Source organism: Aquarana catesbeiana, linkage group LG04 (genome assembly GCF_042186555.1).
Source record: "Aquarana catesbeiana isolate 2022-GZ linkage group LG04, ASM4218655v1, whole genome shotgun sequence".
Lineage (NCBI taxonomy): Eukaryota > Metazoa > Chordata > Amphibia > Anura > Ranidae > Aquarana > Aquarana catesbeiana.
The window spans coordinates 479542174-479563588 of NC_133327.1; the positions used below are offsets into that span (position 1 = coordinate 479542174).

General features: G+C 42.4%; 1 protein-coding gene across 4 annotated transcripts in view; it reads left to right on the forward strand.

Annotated features, from left to right (window-relative positions):
- Nucleotides 1-21415, forward strand: part of MTR (5-methyltetrahydrofolate-homocysteine methyltransferase) — a 1497716-nt gene that overhangs the window by 545251 nt on the left and 931050 nt on the right. For all 4 annotated transcript variants that reach the window (XM_073627630.1, XM_073627629.1, XM_073627631.1 and 1 more), the window contains one exon: nt 2069-2209. In XM_073627630.1, coding sequence (XP_073483731.1) covers nt 2069-2209 — 141 coding nt within the window. The remainder of the gene's footprint in view (nt 1-2068; nt 2210-21415) is intronic.

Genomic DNA, 21415 nt, shown 5'->3' on the forward strand with positions numbered 1-21415 from the left:
TTTAGCCCGCCCTACGCGCGTTTCGTCATCAGACTTCTACTGGGGCGTGATGTTGGATAATTTGTATAATTTTTGTATGAATTTGTATGATTTAGCACCAGTCACTTTACTACTTCTAGAAGTAATACTCTAGGAATTATGTAAACCAGGTAAAATATAGTGGAATTGTTCATTATAAAACCTTTTTTCCTATCTCCGAAAGGGCAGCGCCATAACTACTTCTGCTTTTTAACAATTTCTAATTACACTCCACTTAGGTGGCATTGTATCTGTAGAGGCAGCAGCCATATCCTAGTAAATATCTAACCACTGTGCGTATTTACCCCACACATCTATCCTTGTGAGGTAGGGGCCTTGTAAGTTCTTGAGTTATAGTGTAAAAGCGCAACAACATGTAAAACGCTGCATAACTAATTTTGGGAGTTAAAGCAGAGCTCCACCCAAAACGGGAAGCTCCACTTGTTCGCACCCTCCACTGCCACATTTGCCACTTTTTTAAGGAGCAGGTACTTCGTTTTGACAGGTGCCCATTTCCACTTCTGGGTAAGATTGCCACGGCGATCCCTGAGTATTTATGTCCCCTCACCTCCTTCCCCCTGCTGCCTTCTGGGACACACACACAGGTCTAAGAAGGCAGGACCATTCAGAAAGTGCAGCACAACTCGTGCATGCGCAGTATGAAACTGGCTCTAAAGCCTGAAGGCTTCACTGCTAGTTTCTCGTAGGCTGAGTTCACACTGGCTAAAAGAGCAGGCGTTTCAAGAGGCGTTAAAAAGGCCCCTCAAATGCCTATGCACAAGATACAATAGACAGCACATAGTGCTATTCACACTAGCGTCACTTTAAAATTGAAGCCTCATGTCGAGTCAGGAGGCATTTTAAGCCTTTCAACGCCTCAAATTCAAGTCTATTATAACGCCTCGCAAATGCTCTGGCAGGCAGTTGCGGGGCGTTAACATTTACTGTAATGGAATAGGCATTTGTGGAGCATTTTTAACATTGGTCACGCGCTTCAAAACTGCCCATAGGGCTTTTGGGGAGCATTTTTAACTCATTAATGCTTGTAAAACGCCTGTCTAAAGCTCATTGACGCCTGTCTGACGCCCATACTAAAGCCATGCAAACTCTATAGGAGCGTTTATTGAGCTTTATAAATTTAGGCAAGTGTCAACAAGCCCTTAGTGAAGATGCAGGCACTTGCACCTGAAGCTGATTGAAGACTTGGTTTGGTGCAGACATCACTGGATCCTTGGACAGGTAAGTGCCCTTATATTAAAAGTCAACAGCTACATTATTTTTCCCAGGCTGGAGCTGCTCTTTAAGTTCCACTTTAACATTTAGAAGTTGTTCCTTACATGGCACGTTTGTCACAATTGTTAACTTTGTTTTCAAATTTTAGGTAATATGTGGATAGACCCATTAGATTGTTTTGATATTGCTAAATGTACTGTAAAGCTTAGATATTCAAAGTCACTGATGCCCCGTACACACTGTCGGAATTTCCAACAGAAAAAGTCCAATGGGAGCTGCTCTTCGTATATTCTGACCGTGTGTATGCCCCATTGGACTTTTTATGTCGAAAATTTAGACGGACTTAGAGAACATGTTCTATATTTTTCAGAGGGAACAAATTTCTATTGGGAAAACCGCTCGTCTGTATGCTGTTCTGACGTACCAAAAATGACGCAATCCCCTTAAGCAAGTACGAGACATCGTGCGTGTTGTCCCATCGTATGTGTTGTACGTCACCGCGTTCTTGATGGTCGCAATTTGGTGTGACTGTGTGTATGCAAGACAGCTTGAGCTGAATTCCTTCGGAAAAACCTTCAGAGTTTATTCTGATGGCAAAACCGGTTGTGTGTACAGGCCATTAGATGCATTTTTAGGAAGCACCTTTACTGTCTACAGACTTGTAGCCCCTTATCGGAGAATCACAACTAGATCTTTTCAGGTAATCTGAACCACATGCAACATTCTAGGTCTGTTGTAAAATTGTATATTTTGCATATTGTTGCATTGACTAATAGAAATATTTTATGTGTAGCCAGCCAAATTTTATTTTTAACAGGAAGCTTTGTCAATTGCAAAAGCACAAGTTGAAATGGGAGCGCAAGTTTTGGACATTAACATGGATGATGGAATGCTGGATGGGCCCAGAGCCATGGCAAGATTTTGTAATTATATTGCATCTGAACCAGATATTGCTAAGGTAAATTACTTTATCTCTGCAAGTATTTTATTTTTGACTACCAAATGGAAAAGGTTACCTTTTGGATATCTGCCAGAGTAAAATGTTCTTCAGATCAGATTACACAACTGCCTATATAACATGTTTGTTATTCTGTTAGACATTATTATTATCCAAAAGGTACTCTCAAACCATTATGAATGGCACAGCTTGTGCATACAATGATTAGCTCTGGATTTCCCAAATGTTTAGATTAAACACTTATCATTATTCACAATTTATATAGCACCAACAGTGTGTTCAGTGCTTTACAACATGAGGGCAGACAGTGCAGTAAGACTCCATGTAGCGTTTTTAGTAGCTTTAAAAGCTTTAAGGAGCGTTAGTGTGTTTATTTTTATTTTTTTTAACGGTTTATTGGAAAACAAGTAATACATACAAAGTGTAGGAACAGTTTGCCTTTTATGTTTTCACAATACACACTAAAAGATCTCAAGGTTCACAAGAAATGTATTTCTTATATGTTATAAGAAAAAAAGATAATAAAGGAAAAAAATCTCCCAAGTATCAACAGGTGCGCTGAATCTAAAAATGCCAGAGGAAACCTAGAAAGGCACCTGGGTTTGGGTCAAAAAGGAAGAAAACTTTTCAGTTTAGGAGAAGTGGAGAAGGACTGGAAAATAAAGCAGGACTTAGGAGAAGATTGAGAGAGTGCGGAGAGAAGGAGGGTATGAGTGGGAAAAGGGAGTAGGGATATATATCAGGTGGGGTAGATCTCAATTGCTTGGGTTAACAAGCTCTTTAATATATAAACTGTCAGTAGACTGGCAGGAGATTCAGAAATAACTTCCTTATATGTAGGAGAATATTTAAATTCGAACCAGCGGGGCCATATATTGGAATGTCGATATATATTAAAGTGATACTAAAGGCTCAGTTTTTTCACTTAAAAATAACAAATGCATTATACGTACCTGGTCTGTGACGTGGTTTTGCACAGAACAGCCCAGATCCTCCTCTTCTCTGGTCTGTCGCCGGAACTCCAGGCCCCTCCCTCCTGCTGAGTTCCTCCATAGCAAGCAGCTTGTTGTGTGGGCACCCAAGCCGAGCCACTGTCTATTGAGACACAGAGCCATGGTTCAGCCCCACCTCTCCTCATTGGCTCACTGACTTTGACAGCAGCAGGAGCCAATGGTTCCGCACTGCTGTCTCAGCCAATGAGGAGGGAGAGTCCCAGGCAGCCGAGTCTCGACTGCAGCATCGCTGGATGGAGATGGGCTCAGGTAAGTATTAGGGGAATGCTGCACACAAAAGGTTTTTTTATCTTAATGCATAGAATGTATTACAATAAAAACATTCTGGCTTTACGACCACTTTAATTCCTCTAGGGGGCAAATATTGTCTACTTTACAATTGCATTACAATACCATTGCAATAAAGACAGTTGAATGACCCCGGAAGGTGGGAATTAGGTTTTTAGCTGTGTTAAGAAGGTGAGGGATCATTTATATAGGCTGATGGTTCAGTTGTGCAGTGAAACAATATAGTACAAGGATTGGAGGGTAGAGCATGTCCCAAGTTCGGGCATATCATTTTATACACACACTGCCAAAATGGATGAATTAGCGAGCATTCCCACCAAACATGGGCATGGGTAGCTTTATTTCCACAGTTTCCCCAGCATAAAAGTGAGTGGGAGGAAAACCTGGTGTGGCGTTTCACGTGTGTATAGTGCCAATGGGTAAGGAGTTTATAATTCTCTTCTGCCACTTTCGATAATGAAGAGGCATGGGATAATTGTACAACTTCTTCTTTCTGTGCATCAGTAAAGGAAGAATGAAGGTCTGCTTATCAGTAAGTAATGTAGTCTGGGTATTGAGGCCCTTGCATAGAGATGAGTGTTTTGTAAAACTGTGAGGCGCAGTGCAGCGGTGGATCTTTCGGGTTCAGAAGTGTTTCAATCCTGTAGGTTATAAAGTGGTTGTGGTAGGGAGTGCAGAAATTGCATAAGCTGAGTGCATCTCCACGTGTCCATAAAAATTGATGTCCTAGAACCAAGAATGGATTGTAAAGGTTTAATAGAGTGGTTCTGGAGGATATGATGTAGGAGGAGGGGGCTACCCAGGTGCCAGGATTTGAAGCCTAGATTCATAGAGCCAGGTAGAAAGAAACAATGGTTCAATAGGAGCATCAAAGGCAAGTTGTAGTTCCACAAGTAGCGTTTGTGCAACATGTCCCATATATCCAGGTTAAAAGTAGTTAAAAGTGAGGCAGAAAAAGCCAGGGCTCTGGATGAATATGGAATCCCACAGGGCAAGTCAACAGACAAGTCCACACCACATAGGGTAGACTCCAGGTGTACCCAGAGCTTGACATTACTCGCATATTTCCAATCTAGTTAACGCTAGTGCATAAAAAGAATTACTTTTAAAATTACGAAGGGCCAAGCCCCTAACTTTTTGGAGGGAAATAAAACTGACCGAGACAATTTATGCTGTTTCTCTTGCCAGATGTAGCAGGCAATTATGGTCTGGAGGATGAAAAAGAACCCTATAGGCACACCCAATGGTATCATTTGAAAGACCAAAAGGACTCGTGGTAGAATATTCATTTTTATGATATTCTCCTTAGCCATGAATGAGACAAAGTGAGGACCAACGCCGGAGGTCCGTTTTTAATGTTTAATAAAGGCATATAATTATACTTGAATAGATTGGTGAGATGGAGGGGAGGGGGGTTAAGAAATATTCCTAAGTATTTTATGCTGTCTTGTTGCCAGTAGAAAGTGAATAGGGGTTTTAATGAGATTGTCTTTAGACCGTGGAACAGTAATATTTAAAATTTCTGATTGTGTTAGGTTGATTTTAAAGTTAGATAACACTTGAAAGGTGATAAAAGTGGACATCGGGTTTGGTAAAGATATGCAGGGTTGTTGGAAATAGAATAGGATATTTTCTGTGTAAGCAGTGTATTTATGTGCCCTAGAGCCCACCTTGACCCGGTGAATGTTATTGTAATTTCGAATTGTGGCTGGAAACAGTTCTAAAGAAATGGAAGACAATAGTGTTGAGAGGAGCAGCCCTGCCTAGTGCTATTATGTAGCGTGAAGGGGGCGCCATTGATCTGTATTTGAGCAGTTCGGTTTCTAAGGGAGGGGATATGATGTAGCATTTTAGGGCCTAGACCAAAGAAGCATAATGTTGTCAGGAGGTAGTCCCAGTCCACCCTATTAAACATTTCCTCAGCATCTGTTGAAAGAAGGGTGGGCTGGGAGTGACCCCGGACAAAAGAAATAAGCTAGAGTGCTTAGTGAGTTGTCCCTAGCTTCCCGGGTATGGTTCCAGTTTGGTCTGCTGTAATGCAGTATGGGAGAAGAGTTAACGGCCTAGTAGCCAGGACTTTTGTGAACAGTTTAACATCTACATTAAGTAGAGATATGGGAGGTAACTGCCACAACATGTAGAATCTCTCCCTGGCTTAGGTATAACCGTCATATGTGCGGTTAGATTCTGTTCATAGTCCTACAGTACCTGCAATATAATGGAGTTTGGCCTGGTTGGAGTCCAGGCTAAGGTTGCCACTCCACTCACCACTCCAGTACACCTAGATGTGCGACTTTTAGGGGCAAGCCTTACAGGAACCAGGACAGGTTCTATCCCATGTCAGCACTCTAGCAGCAGTTGCAGAAGCATTGACTACATACCCCTTTACCATGAGCCTGAGCGGCACACATACATTTCCTAGGTCACATGGAATTAGCATAGGCAGTAAGATGAGAAAGCAGAGTGGCACTCTGATGGCTGTACAGTACAGTACAGCCATCAACAGTCCAGTCCAGCACAAGAGAATGCCATCTGGGCCAGGGGCTTTACCTAGTGGCATAGATTTTAAGGCTGCAGAAAATTCTTCAATAGTGATATCTTTCTAGTTAAAGTAGTTTAAAAGGAGAGTTTTAGCAGTTTGACTTGTCTAAGGTAGTAGAGAATATGTTTACGTTTGTGTGTACATGGACATAAAGAGTCTTTAGTGGCACTTGGGGAACAGGGAAGGAAGACTGGATATACAATATAAGCTGTAAATATACAATGGGTCTGAAATTGGTATCCAGAAGATAATTAAAAGATTTAACATAGTTTTGCAAAGGATTAAACCATAATAGTTGATCAATCAATATCCAAAGCTAATGGTTATAAAAATTAAAAAATGAAGACATGTCAACAGGTGTCCATAACAAAATGTCCAATTGGTCCATATTGACTACCAGCTCAGAATTGGCAGCCAGCTGTCAGAGTTGAAGAGGCTCTGTGAGATAAAGCAGGAAAAGCACAACAACACTATCTGAGTGTAGTAGATTAGTAGTAAAACCTGATTTATTAAAGGACACACTAGCAACTCGCAAAAGTGGAGTAAAAGTAGGCATAACACATATAGGATCTCTGTATCATCCTGATCCGGATTGTTGTCAGGTGCGGCTGCCACCGGCCGCTCTGGTGGGTCCCAGGTTTCCAAGGCAGTGTAGAGGTTCCTCCTCTGTCAGTGGTGATTTCACCAGATGTGGGGAAGGGGGACCAACAGACGCTCGTTATGAGCATGCGCGCTCCTTCCTCAGGCTTGTGATATGGCCATGTTTGTGTGAGCCTGTTTTTATGTCTCTCTCAAGGGAGGACATGGACTACATTACCCAGCATGGTGTCTTCATAGTACTGATATAGATCGTTCAGAATAACACATTATAGTTAAAAAAAAAAAAAAAAAAAAAAAAAACATAATTGACATGATAGGCACATAAAAAAAATGAACATAGTGCACATATAAAAAAATAAAAGGTAAATTATATTTATAAGCTGTGTGGGGATTGCAAATTATTATTAGGGAAAGACTGGTTACAAAAGACCATCTAGCGATCACACCAGGCATATAAACCTTAGCAGAAATGACCATACATGTATGTCTATATCTGTACATTTCTTATCAGATGACCATTACTAACTGGAGAAGATCAATTTCATTATTTCGTATTTTGACCATAAGGGTCCTGTTAAAGAATAAATATATAATATAAGTTAATGAGTAGAAGGAATGAGAGACCATCAAAATTATCTACAAGATTATTTTAAACCAAGTGGAATGATGCTTAAATTAGTTCAGTTTTATCCTGTACTGAAGGGAACAGTGTACTTTATTACATACAAGTAACTTAATCTATGTCTTAATCTATGTGTCCAAAGGGTCATATATTGGTGCTGTGTAATGATGTAGTGGAATCAGAAAGAGGTACATTAAATGAGTAGAGAGTATGGTGGAAAAGTGGTGTAAAAAAAGGGTTACGGGACTGGGTGGACCTTAGGATAATTGTTTAAGCCACCAGGGGCCTTAGCGTCCAAAGTGTAGGTTTTCCTGGCGCAGAGGCGCCAAATGTGTTCTGCTCTTGAGAGGCTCTAGGAGATACTTTCTTTGACCCAAACTTGAAGGCCAGTTAATGATTTTTGATGGAAATCTGCAAAGTGTTTAGGAACACTGAGTTTCTTTTCCTTCCTCAATGGGTTGTCTATGTTCACAGAACCTTTTTATGAAGGTTCTGATCGTCCAGCCCACAAAGTAGGCTGCAGGGACAGGACCGGCAAAATATCAAAACTCTGTAGAGCAGGGGTCTCAAACTAGTGGCTCTCCAGCTGTTGTGAGTCATGCTTGTAATTGTCAGTCTTGCAATGGGACTTGTAGTTCCGCAACAGCTGGAGGGCTGCCAGTTTGAGACCCCTGCTTTAGAGCAATTGTAGAAAAAATCCAGTACTTTTTTTGTCTTGTCTTTGGTGAATTTTTTTCTGGCCATGTTGCACATGTTTGCACGTACAGTGTCATGTTACATCTGAAAACGTAAATATATTTTATTGGGATTGTATATGATCAACTAACACAAAGTGGCACATAATTGTGAGGTGGAAGGAAAATGATAAATGTTTTTTTTTCTTTTTTTTTTTCTACAAATATCTAAAAAGTGTGGCATGCATTTGTATTCAGCCCCTTTGAGTCAATACTTTGTAGAACCACCTTTCGCTGCAAATACAGCTGCAAGTTTTTTTTTGGGTATGTCTACCAGCTTTGCACCTCTAGAGTGGAATTTTAGCCAATTTTTCTTTGCAAACTAGCTCAAGCTCTGTCAGATTGGATGGAGATCATCTCTGAACAGCAATTTTTAAGTCTTGCCACAGATTGTCAATTGAATTTAGGTCTGGACTTTGACTGGGCCATTCTAACACATGAATATGCGTTGATCTAACCATTCCATTGTAGATCTGGTTGCATGTTTTGGGTCATTGTCCTGCTGGAATGTGATCCTTCGCCCCAGTCAAGTCTTTTGCAGACTCTTAACAGGTTTAATTCTAAGCTTACCCTGTATTTGGCTCCATGCTTTTTCCCATCAACTCTGACCAGCTTTCCTGTCCCTGCTGAAGAAAAGCACCCCCACAACATGATACTGCCACCACCATGGTTTGTGGTTGGGATGGTGTATTTAGGGTGAGGTGCAGTGTTTGTTTTCCACCACACATAGCATTTTTTGCTTTTAGGCCAAAAAGTTCAATTGTGTGATCATCTGACCAGCGCACCGTGCTTCTTCCACATGTTTGCTGTGTCCCCCACATGGCTTCATCCATTGGGTATGGGTTGTAGGAGGCCCACTGGAAGGTGTCGTGGAGTCTTACTCTGAGCACACACAGAACAGGCAGCTACGAAGGCGGTTAGATCAGCACGTAGACTAGGCCACCAGAGTTGTTGGGAAATGGCCCAAAAGAGTTGATTCTTCCCAGGGTGGCCAGCAGCCTTGGGAGAATGGTAAGTCGGTCACAAGGTTTCTCAGGAGGAGCATGGACCTGAGCAGCAAGAATTTTGTGACCCAAAGGAGAAGTAAGACTGGTGCGAACCGTAGCCAGAATACAATCAGGAGGAATCACAGGAACCGGAACCGACTCCATCTTGGAAGTGGAGGAAAATTGTCGTGACAAGGCGTCAGCCCTTACATTCTTAGTACCGGGTAAGAATGAGACAATGTAATAAAAACTCAACAAGAAAAGAGCCCATCACGCCCTTCTGGGAGAGAGGCACTTGGCCTCAGACAAGAATGTGAGATTAATATGGTCAGTAAGAATGAAAACTGGCACAGTGGTACCTTCAAGGAGATGTCTCCATTCTTTCAGGGCTAAAATGATCACCAACAGCTCTGTCACCAATCTCGTAATTGCACTCTGCAGGTGACAATTTTTTTGAAAAGTAGCCACATGGATGCATAGCGCATTTAGAGTTAGGACGTTGAGACAGAAGGGCGCCAACTCCAGTCTCGGAAGCATCAACTTCTAGGATAAAAGGCAACATAGGATCAGGGTGTGCCAACACAGGAGCAGAAACAAAGGCAACCTTGAGACTCTTAAAGGCCTTAATGGACTCTGAAGACCAACTCTGTGGGTTGCCATCTTTCCTGGTCATATCAGTCGGGCTTGATCAGAGACGAGAAGTTACGAATAAACTTCCGATAATAGTTGGCAAAGCCAAGAACACTGCAGAAGACGTAAACCCACGGGTCGAGGCCACTGTAGGACCGCTGAAAGCTTCTCTGGGTCCATCGAAAAGCCAGCACTGGAAATGACATGGCCCAGGAATTTCACCTGTTCACAATGGAATTTGCACTTTTCCAGTTTACAATAGAGATTCTTCTCTTGTAGTCTCTGAAGCACACAACAGACTGTGGTGTGGTGGCTCTCCAGGGACTTGGAAAAAATGAGGCTATCGTCGAGATAAACCACCACACATAACTGCAACAAATCTCGGAGGACATCGTTAACGAACTTCTGGAAAACTGCTGGAGCATTACAAAGGCCAAAAGGCATTACAAGATACTCATAATGACCTGATCTGGTATTAAATGCAGTTTTCCTCTCGTCGCCCTCCTTAATCCTGACGAGATTGTATGCCCCTCTCAAATCAAGCTTAGTGAAAACCGTTGCACCCTTGAGGCGGTCAAATAACTCCGTAATCAATGGAATGGGATAGGCACTCTTAATCGTGAAACAATTAAGACCCCTATAATCGATACAAGGTCTCAGTTCACCACTCCTATTCTTCACAAAAAAGAAACCAGCAGGAGACGAGGATTTTGCGGATGAAACCACGAGAAAGTACGTCTGCAACATACTCCTCCATGGCCTTATGCTCCAAGACCGACAAAGGGTAAACCCGGCCACGAGGGGGGTATGGCACCAGGTTGTAGGTCAATTGCGCAATCATAGGACCAGTGTGGAGGCAAAGTACCGGCTTGACCTTTGTCAAAGACATCGCTAAAATCGCTGCACTCCTCCGGCAGGGAGGAGAGTGAAGAGGTGCACAGGATTTTGGCTACCTTTGACCAGGACAGAACCTCAGCACAGAGCCAATCAAAAGAAGTTTTGTGCCTCTGCAACCAAGGATAACAAATGACCAGCGGACACTTAGATGAGGAAATAACTTGGAATTGAATAATCTAATGGTGAAGGGCCCCTACAGCCATGGACAATGGAACAGTCTCATGAGTCACATGGGCAGGCTGTAGAGGTCTCCCATCAAGAGCCTTAATGGCAAGTGGAGTGTCATGCAGCTGCAGCGGAATCGAGTGCTTTGATACAAAGTCAACATCAATTAACAGGCCTGCAGCCCCAGTGTCTATTAGAGCCTGTATCTCGATGGATGACTCTTGAGCCCAAGACAGGGTAACCGAAACCAGGAGCTTATCTTTCTGGGAAACTGGAGACGAAACAACGCCACCTAAGGTCTGTCTCTCATCCGCAGAGAGACGCGCGAAGCCCAAGTGCATGGGTTCATCTTCACAGACGGACTCGGTACCAGGAGGCATGGGAGGTGAGGGAGGCAAGAGTGGGACTGCAAAGCTCGGAGACAAATATCCAGGAGGCTTGTGCCAGCGCTCCTTAAGAGTCTTTCTCTGAGTCTGGAGTCAATGAGGATGGCAAATGTGATTAACCTTTCCAGCTCAGTGGGTGAGAGACCATGAGAGAAGGCAGCCACGAGGGCCTCATTGTTCCAAGCAACCTTTGCTGCCAGCGTACGGACTTCAATGGCGTAATCGGCAACAGTTCTCGTACTCTGATGGACATGAGGCTCTTGGCAGCAGAAGCGGAGCATGCAGGAACGTCAAATACCCTTTTGAAGGAAGCCACAAATTCTGGGTAACTCAGGACCACGGGTTTTTGCTTTTCCCATAGACGGTTTGCTCAGGCCAAGGCTCTCTCAGAAAGCAAGGATATCACAAAACCTACTTTTGCTTCTGTCCGTGGGAAACGCCTGGGGCAGCATCTCAAAGTATGTCTCCAGCTGGTTGAGAAACCCTCTGCATTGAACTGGATCGCCCCCAAATCGCTGGGGAAGCGGAGCGGAACCAGACATGCCTCTTATAGAGGTAATACTCGAGGCAGGTGCCTGCACAGAGACTGGAGCAGCAGCAGGGACGGCCTTCAACACAGGTTATACCGGAGCAGCCATAGTGGAAGATTCCAGGTTAGCCGTGCAACTCAGGAGCGTTTGTAACGCCAAGGCAAACTGATCCATGCGGTGATCCTTGTCATCCAATCTGGAAAAAATATTACCAACAAGTGGACTGACCGCATCTTCTGAATTCATGGCCTTCGCCTACTGTCAGAAACCATAAATCAGACCGAGACAGAAGTACAGTTAATCACACTTGTTTAATAATAATAAAAAGGTAAACAGAGTAAGCGTAGTCAATACATAGCCAGAGTTCAGTAACCAGATTGGGTAGTCAGCCAATGCCAATGTCAGAGAGCCAAAGATGAACGTAGTAGTACAGCAAGCAGGAACAGGAGCCAGAATGGACGTCAGCCGCGCAAGTCTTCAACAGGAACGCAGGAGAAAGTCTCAGATGTGACCAAAGGCGAAGGCAGAGATGAAGTGAGCTGGACGGCTTTAAGTAGGCAGGACTGACGAGCAGATCATCAACAGCTGAGTCACTGGAGAGAAAGGAGCTGGCAATTAGCCGACAGCTGAGCGGCCAGCTCAGAGAAGGAAGGGCTGAGCCCAACCCTGACAGGTATCTAGTATAGATCTTGTATATAGAAAGTTTCTGGGGAGTCCTGGTAGCACCGGAGTGGAAGGCAGTAAATAAGTCATTGATTAGGATCATACTCAGTCCCGGTGCTATATATACCTTTGAGATGTGTTAGGCTTTCAGTCCCTTCTGGGTATTATAACTCGTGAGACCATTATAGACTAGGGGATATGAGGCTTCATGCATACAAAATGCTGTATTTTAAGTCACCTGTTGTGGGTTGAATGCTTTCGCCCAGTATATCACGTCCAGATGAAGCTTCGTTATGTATTATAGCAAAACGCGTTGACGTCATCATGGTTCTGTCATGTGACACCGCCTCACCAAGCTCCCAGCGTTGAGGACCCTGACTGCATGAGGAGACACCAATCATGACGACACATAGCTGGCCACTTAGGCGAAGTTATAGCCAGACATACACAGATACCAGTGCTTGGGGATCAGTGACAAGATCTATGGAGGGGACTACAGAGAACAGAGGCTATCAGCATACACACTGTATGAGCGGTAAAGTGCCTTTTAATACTGGGCGAAAGCAATTAACCCACAACAGGTGACTTAAAATACAGCATTTTGTATGTATGAAGCCTCATATCCCCTAGTCTATAACTGTCTCGCAATTTATAATACCCAGACTTAAAGCTTAATACCTCTCAAAGGTATATATAGCACCGGGACGGAGTATGATCCTTATCAAGGACTTCTTTACTGCCTTCCACACCAGTGCTACCGGGACTCCCCGGAAAAAATCTTTCTAAATGCAAGATCTATACTTGATACTACCACTTACCAATACCTGGTTAAAGACTATCCAAGATGAGTTCTCCCGGTTGGAAAGATTAGAAATTTTTGTCTCCTAACACCATGCACTTTCAGGCACTTCTTGCCCTTTTATGAATTATCCTATTAGTCGGCCACTTCTTTCCTTTTTCCTTTCCCCTATCCATTCCTCACTGGAGCCCCACACAGGTTAAGGTGTCACTTTACAAAGTAACCCCCTCTTTTTTTTTTTAAAGATGATCATGATGTACTACATCTGACATCTTAGCCTGTCTGTTGCTGTGCAGCGTCCGGACACTCCTTTTAAATTGTTTTATGTAGTGTCTCTGTTTACGTGTGTGTGTGATGCATCAATTACTTCAGTGGTTTTTTTTGGCTATTATAGTGAAGCTGTTCTATCTTTTTTGACATTTGGCTTATCACTTGGCCAATTTTTCTTTAATAAATATGAATTTTTGTTGATACTCTTAAGGATCATTTTCTGTTGCCATTAGTAACTCTTTTCAGGTGCTTAACACCTGAACCACCTGTTTTTTGTCATATGCTTAGTTACGGCAACAGCACCCTGTACAGTGTAGGATCCGTGAGTAATCCCCCTATTTGTTAGGGTGAATACATGTGCTAAGCCTGCTTCTTTTTTTGTTTTTCCATGGCCTAGTTGGTATAGCTGGGTGCAAAGTTGGCACCCATAGCTGTCCCCTGGGTTTGAAGGTAGGACGTGGCATCAAACTGAAATAAGCTGTGTGTAAGGCAAAACTTAGTGACACCCCAAATGAACTAGGCCTGTTTAGCATTAGTAAGTGGACCCTGAGAAAGAAAAAAAAGTCCAGCGCTCTGTCCCACTTTGCGGGGTATCAACGTGTATAGAGAAGTAACGTCAATAGACACCCAGAAATGTGTGTTACACCTCAGAAGGTAATTGTCCAAGACAGACAATTGAAGGGAAAGGATAACCCCTCGCCATTGGTAGTGGAAACTTTTCAGCTTTACCTCCATGGCCACAATACATCAGAATCAAGACCAATAATGCACCTCAACCTTTGAGATTCACCAACACCATTCCATCTACACCACAAGAGAATGGAACAAATTTTCCAAAATATTTATGAAGATCCCCATTTGAAGTCCTCCATCACAGATAGCTGAAGATTTCATACAGACGGGCTCGCAATCTAACAAGTAAAATTGCTTCAAGTATAACAAAATTGCAGGAAATTCTCCCACATGTCACAAGATCAACTGCCTTGTGTGCAAGCGTGCAACGTGGTCCGAAAAACTTCACCACCAAAGGCAAGCACATGATGATTTCTACAATTGCTCTACAGAGTTCGTGAATTACTGCTTGTTTTGTCCCTGGGGCCTACTTTATGTGGGCTGGACCATCAGAACCATCAGAAAAAGGTTCGGTGAACATAGACGACCGTTGAGGAAAGAAAACATAAACTCATCGTTTCGAAACACTTTGCAGATTTCCATCAAAAATCATCAGCTGGCCCTCAAGTTTGGGTCATAGAACGTATCTCCAGGAGCCTCTCAAGAGCAGAACACATTTGGCCCCCCTGTGCCAGGGAAACTTGCTCGATCTACAATTTAGACACTATGGCCCCTGGTGGCTTAAACAAGGATCTTGAGGTCCACTTAGTCCTGTAACCCATTCATTTTTTACATTACTTTTCCACCATACTCCTACTCATTTACAGTACCTCTTTATGAATCCACCACATCATTACACAGCACCAGTATATGACCCTTTGGACACACAGATTAGGACTTATACAGTTAGGTCCATATATATTTGGACACGGGCACCATTTTATTTTTTTTTCAGGTATTTACCAAAACCTATTCAAGCTATGGGCTGAAAGTGCCCATACTCAGATTTAATTTGAGGGTGTGTACATCTAAATCGGAGGAAGGGTTTAGGAATTACAGCTCTTAAGAATTGCCACCCCCCCCCCCCCCTTTTCAAGGGACTAAAAGTAATTGGACATTTGAATCAAAAGCTGTTTCATGGCCAGGTGTGAGCTTCTCCTTAGTTATTTCTTCATCAATTAAGTAGGTAAAAGGTCTGAAGTTGATTTTAAGTGTGATATTTGGAATCTATTGCTGTGAACCTACATCATGCGTACATAGGAGCTGTCCAATAAAAGTGAAACAGGCCATTGCAAGGCTTCAAAAATGAAACAAATCCATCAGAGTGATATTGGCGACATTAGGAGTGGCCAAATCAATAGTTTGGTACATTCTGAGGAAAGAAGAATGCACTGGTGAGCTCAGCAACATAAAAAGGCCTGGACGTCCACGGAAGACAACAGAAGGTGGATGATCGCAGGGTCCTCTCTATGGTAAAGAAAAACCCATTCACAACATCCAGACAAGTGAAGGACACTCTCAAGGAGGTGGGCATACCATTGTCTACAATCAAGAGAAGACATCTCAAGAGCAAATGCAGAGGGTTCACTACAAGGTGCAAACCATTTTTACGAATGCTCGAAGAATAGAAAAGCCAGATTAGACTTTACCAAAAAACATCTAAAAAAAAAAAAAAAAAAAAGCCAGACCAGTTCTGTAAAAATATTCTTCGGATGGGTGAAACTAAGATTAATCTGTACCAGAATAATGGAAAGAAAAATATGTGGAGAAGGCTTGGAACAGCTCATGAGCCAAAGCACACAACATCATCTGTAAAACATGGAGGCAGTGTGATGGCATGGGCATGTATGACTTTCAGTGGCACTGGGTCATTGGTGTTGATGATGTGGCAGAAGCAGCCGGATAAGTTCTGCAGTGTTTAGAGAGATACGGTCGGCCCAGATTCAGCCAAATGCAGCAATTTTCGATTTGACAGTGCTTCACAGTACAGATGGACAATGATCCAAAACACACTGCAAAAGCAACCCAGGAACTTTTGAAGGAAAATAAGTGGAATATTCTGCAATGGCCGAGTCAATCACCTGATCTCAACCCAATTGAGCATGCATTTCACTTGCTGAAGGCAAAACTAAAGGCAGAAAGGCCCACAAAGAACAACTGAAGACAGCTGCAGTTAAAGCCTGGCAAAACATCAGAAAAGAGGAAACTCAGTCTTTGGTAATGTCCATGGGTTCCAGAATTCAGGCAGTCATTGTCAGTAAAGGATTCTCAACAAAATATTAAAAATGAACATTTTATTTATGCTTATATTCATTTGTCCAATTACATTTGAGCCCCTGAAAATGGGGAGGGGGGGGGGGCTGTGTATAAAAATGATTGCGGTTCCTAAAATATTTACTTGATATTTATGTTCAACCTCCTTGAATTAAAGCTAAAAGTCTGTGCTGGAACTGGAGAGAGTCCAAAGAAGGGCAACAAAACTAATAAAGGGACTGGAGGACAGGTTACGGACTCTGAATTTGTTCTCTCTGGAGAAGAGACGCTTGAGAGGGGATATGATTTCAGTGTACAAATACCGTACTGGTGACCCCACAATAGAGAGAACTTTTCCGTGAAAGGGAATTTAAATAAGACATGCGGTCATTCAATAAAATTAGAAGAAAAGCGGTTTTACCTTAAACTGTGTAGAGGGTTCTTTACTGTAAGAGACAAAGATGTGGAATTCTCTTCCACAAGCAGTGGTTTCAGCAGGTAGCATCAGTAATTAAAAAAAAAAAATATTAGATAAGCACCTAATTGGCCACAACATACAGGGATATACATTGTAATACTGACATAAAATCACACACACAAGTCGGACTTGATGGACTTGTCTTTTTGAGGCCTCACCAACTATGTAAATTCATTTGGATTGTTTCATTTTCATTTTATTCTGGTGACATACAGAACCAAATGTATGAAAATTGTGCCTGTGCCCAAATTATATATATATGGACCTAAACGTATGTAATGATAAAGTACACAGTTTCCTTCAGTACAGAATAAAATGTAACTCCTATTCAGGCATCTTCCATTTATACTTGGTTTATAATAATCTTGTAGATAATTTCCATGGTCTTTCATTCCTCATACTTATTAACTTCTATATATTTATTTTTGGCATAACCCTCATGGTCAAAAATTTGAAATTAATCTTCTCCAGTTAGTAATGGTCATCTGATAAGAGCTGTAGAGATATAGACGACATGTAGGGCAATTTCTGCTAAGGTTTATATTCCTGGTGTGATCACTAGATGGCACTTTAAAACTCGTCTTGACCCATAATAATTTGCAATCCCCATGCAGCTTATAAATATAAATTGCCTTTAAAAAAAAAGCCGAAAAACACTGTTCATTTTCTTATATGCCAATAATGTTCATCCCTATGTCAATTGTGTTTTTTTGTTTTTGTTTTTTTTAAATTTTTTTTGCCATAATGTGTTATTCTGGATGATCAATGTCAGTACTATGAAGACGGAATCCTGGGTAATGTAGTCCATGCCCTCCCTTGGGAGAGATATAACAACCTCACACAAACACAACATCATAAGCCTGGGGATAAAGCAGGCATGCTCCGAACGCACACCTGTTGGTCTCCCTTCACTACGTCCGTTGATGTCACCACTGACAGAGGAGGATGCGCTACAATGACTTTGGAGCCCTCAGACCCACCAGAGCAGCCGGCGGCATCCATACCTGATGATTTGGATCGGGATAATAGAGACCCTATATGTGAGATGCCTACTTTTTACCCTACTTTTGTGAGTTGCTTATTTGTGTTTTAATTAATTGTTTTACTACTAATCTACTACACTCAGATGGCACTGCTGTGTTTTCCCTGCTAAAGATGGGCATATAATTCTCTAAAAACCCAGGCAATATGAGGGGAAGCATGTGCTAGCTCACCCAAAGGGGTTTTGATATTGGGAGATGAATGAGAGATGGTTTTCGTCCCTTTTTAAAGATCAGGCTAATTGTTTCCTTAGTTTATCTCCCCATTCATATAGTTTCTGAGAGAGTTGGAAACATCGCTTAATATCAAGATCAAGGAAAGCTTTAAAGTTCCTCCATCTTCTGTGTCGTTCTCTCTAAATGGGTTTTGTGTAGAGAAAGCTTATGCAGCTTCTCTAAATCTGCCACTTGCTGTAAGACTTCTGCAAGTTGTTGACAGTGCTCCTTCTCTTTCCTCACACCAAGTTCAATCAACTTGCCCCTCATCGTAACCTTGTGGGCTTCCCATAGCAGGGAGTGTGTTGTATCAGATGTAGCGTTATCTACAAAATATTGCGTTAAAGTCGATGAGAGACAGATGGTTGGGTTTGAGAGAAGGAAATAATTTGATTTCCAGTTATTAGAGCGAGGAGGCAGAGTGGGCAAAGCTAAACATCTGGAGACCAGTGCATGGTCAGAGAGAGGCAGTGCCAGTGGAGGCCAAACGCAGAAGGGGAAGGTGAAAAGGATAAATCTAAATATTATCGATCCTTGGGTAAGAGTCATGAATTTTGGAATAATCTTGGATGAAGCAATCGCAGAGCATCTATTGCGTGTCATGGAAGTTTTTCCTAATAAAGCATAAACCTTTTAAAGGGAGTGGTGGGGCACCCTTGAGAGGTATCCAAAACAGGATCCAGAGGCATGTTGATGTCACCTGCCAACATAGTAACCCCTTTTTACAAATCATGTTAATTTGGTCAAGATCTGGGACAAAAAAAGCAGTTTGGTTATTCAGGCAGTGAACATTCGCTAAAGTAGACTGGATGTTGCCTATAGAGCCCCTAAGATAAAGAAAACCACTGTAATCATCTGCTTACATCCCCTCAAGCTGAAGGGATATGCTCCTACCAAAACCAAAGTTCTCTGAGTACCTTGTGGCGTTTGCTAGCAACGTTTAAGCCTTTGACATTGCAAGAAATCACATTTACCACTTAAGCATATACTGCGGCAGGGCAGCCCTTAAGCGCAAAATCACGTACCCCGTACCTGTACATGATTTCTCTTGTCGCCTCTGGGGCGCGCGCGCCACACTCCCGCTATGATTGGACACAGCGGGAGACAATCAGTGGGTTCCAGCGGCTGCGGTGCCCGCTAGCCACCTGCTAACATTCGCTGTAGAGAAAGAACGGCGGTCTTCCCATGTAAAATTAGGCAGACCGTCGTTCTTTCAGACAGGAAGAGAGAGATCTTCTGTTCCTGCTAATCGGGAACACAGATGTCTCTCTTCCTCGAGTCAGTCCATCCACCACGCAGTAAGAAAGCACATCCAGGGAACACAGTGTACCCTTTGATTGCCCCTGATGTTAACCCCTTTCCTGCCAGTGTCATGTATACAGTGGCAGTGCATTTTTTTTTTTTTTTTTTTTTTTTTTTTAGCACTGATCACTGTATTGGTGTCACTGGTCCCCAAAAAGTGTCACATAGTGCCAGATTTGTCCGCCGCAATGTCAGTCCTGCTAAAAATCGCTCATCACCGCCATTACTAGTAAAAACAAACAAAAAAAAATTAAAAGTCCATAAATCTATCCCATAGCGCTAAACAATCAAAATATTTTTAAGATTGCTAAAAAGTCCACTTTATCAGTGAATATGAGTAAATGTGATTAAAAGATTGTCCACCAAAGAAAAATCCTTGCAGATTTTAGTTAGACAATCACCTTCACCACACCATGTGTGTAACACTCCATCCAAGGTAATCCACTTACCAGATAGGGCTGGGTTATGGGCTTGTCTTTAAATGGTTGCTATCAGCAAACACTGCATCTTTCCATCTGTGTGTAGGTTAGCAGAAGGAGGAAGAAGCTGGAGACCAGGACGACAGTCATTGGTCAGATGGACACCTGTAAACACACAACACACAACACAAAACACAAACATAATGACTGTCGTCCTGGTCTCCAGCTTCTTCCTCCTTCTGCTAACCTATACACAGATGGAAAGATGCAGTGTTTGCTGATAGCAACCATTTAAAGACAAGCCCATAACCCAGCAATATCTGGTAAGTGGATTACATTGGGGGGAGTGTTACACACGTGGTGTGGTGAAGGTGATCGTCTGGAACTAAAATCTGCAAGGATTTTTCTTTGGTGGACAATTTTTATTCACATTTACTCATATTCACTGAAAAAGTGGACTTTTTAGCAACCTTAAAAATATTTTTATCGTTTAGCGCTACTAATGTTTTTTTTTTTTTTGCCCTAACATATTTCTGGTTCAGTGGTTTATTATTATAGTAGCTGCTTATGTTATTTTAAACCTTTCTATGTGCGCTGAGGGAAAAGTATGGACCTGTTATTTTATTATCTCTCAATTTTTGGAAATCTATGGAAAATCTATCCGCACAAACCAATATACACTTTTTGGGATTTTTTTTTTACCAAAATTATGTAGCAGAATACAAATTGGCCTAAACAGATGAAGACATTTACATTTTTTTACTTTTTTTTTTGTTATAGCAGAAAGTAAAACAAAGTTGTTGTTTTTTTTTCAAAATTGTCAGCCTTTTTTTGTTTATAGTGCAAGAAATAAACGCAGAGGTGATCAAATACCACCAAAAGAAAGCTCTAATTGTGGGGGAAAAAGACATGAATTTTATTTGGGTACAGTGTCGCACAACCGCACAATTGTCAGTTAAAGTAACGCAGTGCCGTATAGCTAAAATAGCCTGGTCAGGAAGGGGGCAAAACCTTCCGGAGCCGAAGTGGTTAATGTAGCAATTGCAGTGTAAGAGCATGGTCCTTTAGCCTATGAGACCACCTGTATCAGCAAAATAATGGGGTGGGAAAAGGGAGGGAGAGAAAAAGATATGAAAAATAGCAAGGGAAAATAAAAAGGTATGAAAAACCCAAAAGGTATCAAAAATTATTCAAACATTGAAATGCAGTGATTCCTGTCGGGACCAAGAGGCTGAGAAACCAACATGAATGCCTGAAAGAAACCAGCGAGACTAGACATAGGACCCCTTTTTACACTCAGCCATGGCCACGTTAGCGGTAAAGCGCCGTTGGCTTAGCGGCACTTTACAGTTTTTTTTAGCGGTGCTTTTCAGCTACTAGCAGGGCACTTTTAACCTCCGCTAGCAGCCAAATAAAGGGTTAAAAGCGCCCATGTTGAGGCGCTGACGAAGCACTTTGGAGGCACTTCGGCAGTGCTGCCCATTCATTTCAATGGGCAGGGTAATACACCGCTTCCAAACTGCCCCAAAGATGCTGCTTGCAAGACTTCTAACATCCTGCAAGTGCACTGCCCCGGTGTAAAATACTCGGGCTTTCACACTGGGGTGGTATGGGAGGGCGTTTTTCAGGCACTGATTTTAGTGCTAAAATGCCTGAAAAACACCTTCGATGTGAAAGGGGTCTAATGCTTCTCGGTCTCACAGACCCCAGAAGGAGGGGTGTGTACATTCTAAAACTGGAACAGAGGACACGGGCTTATGG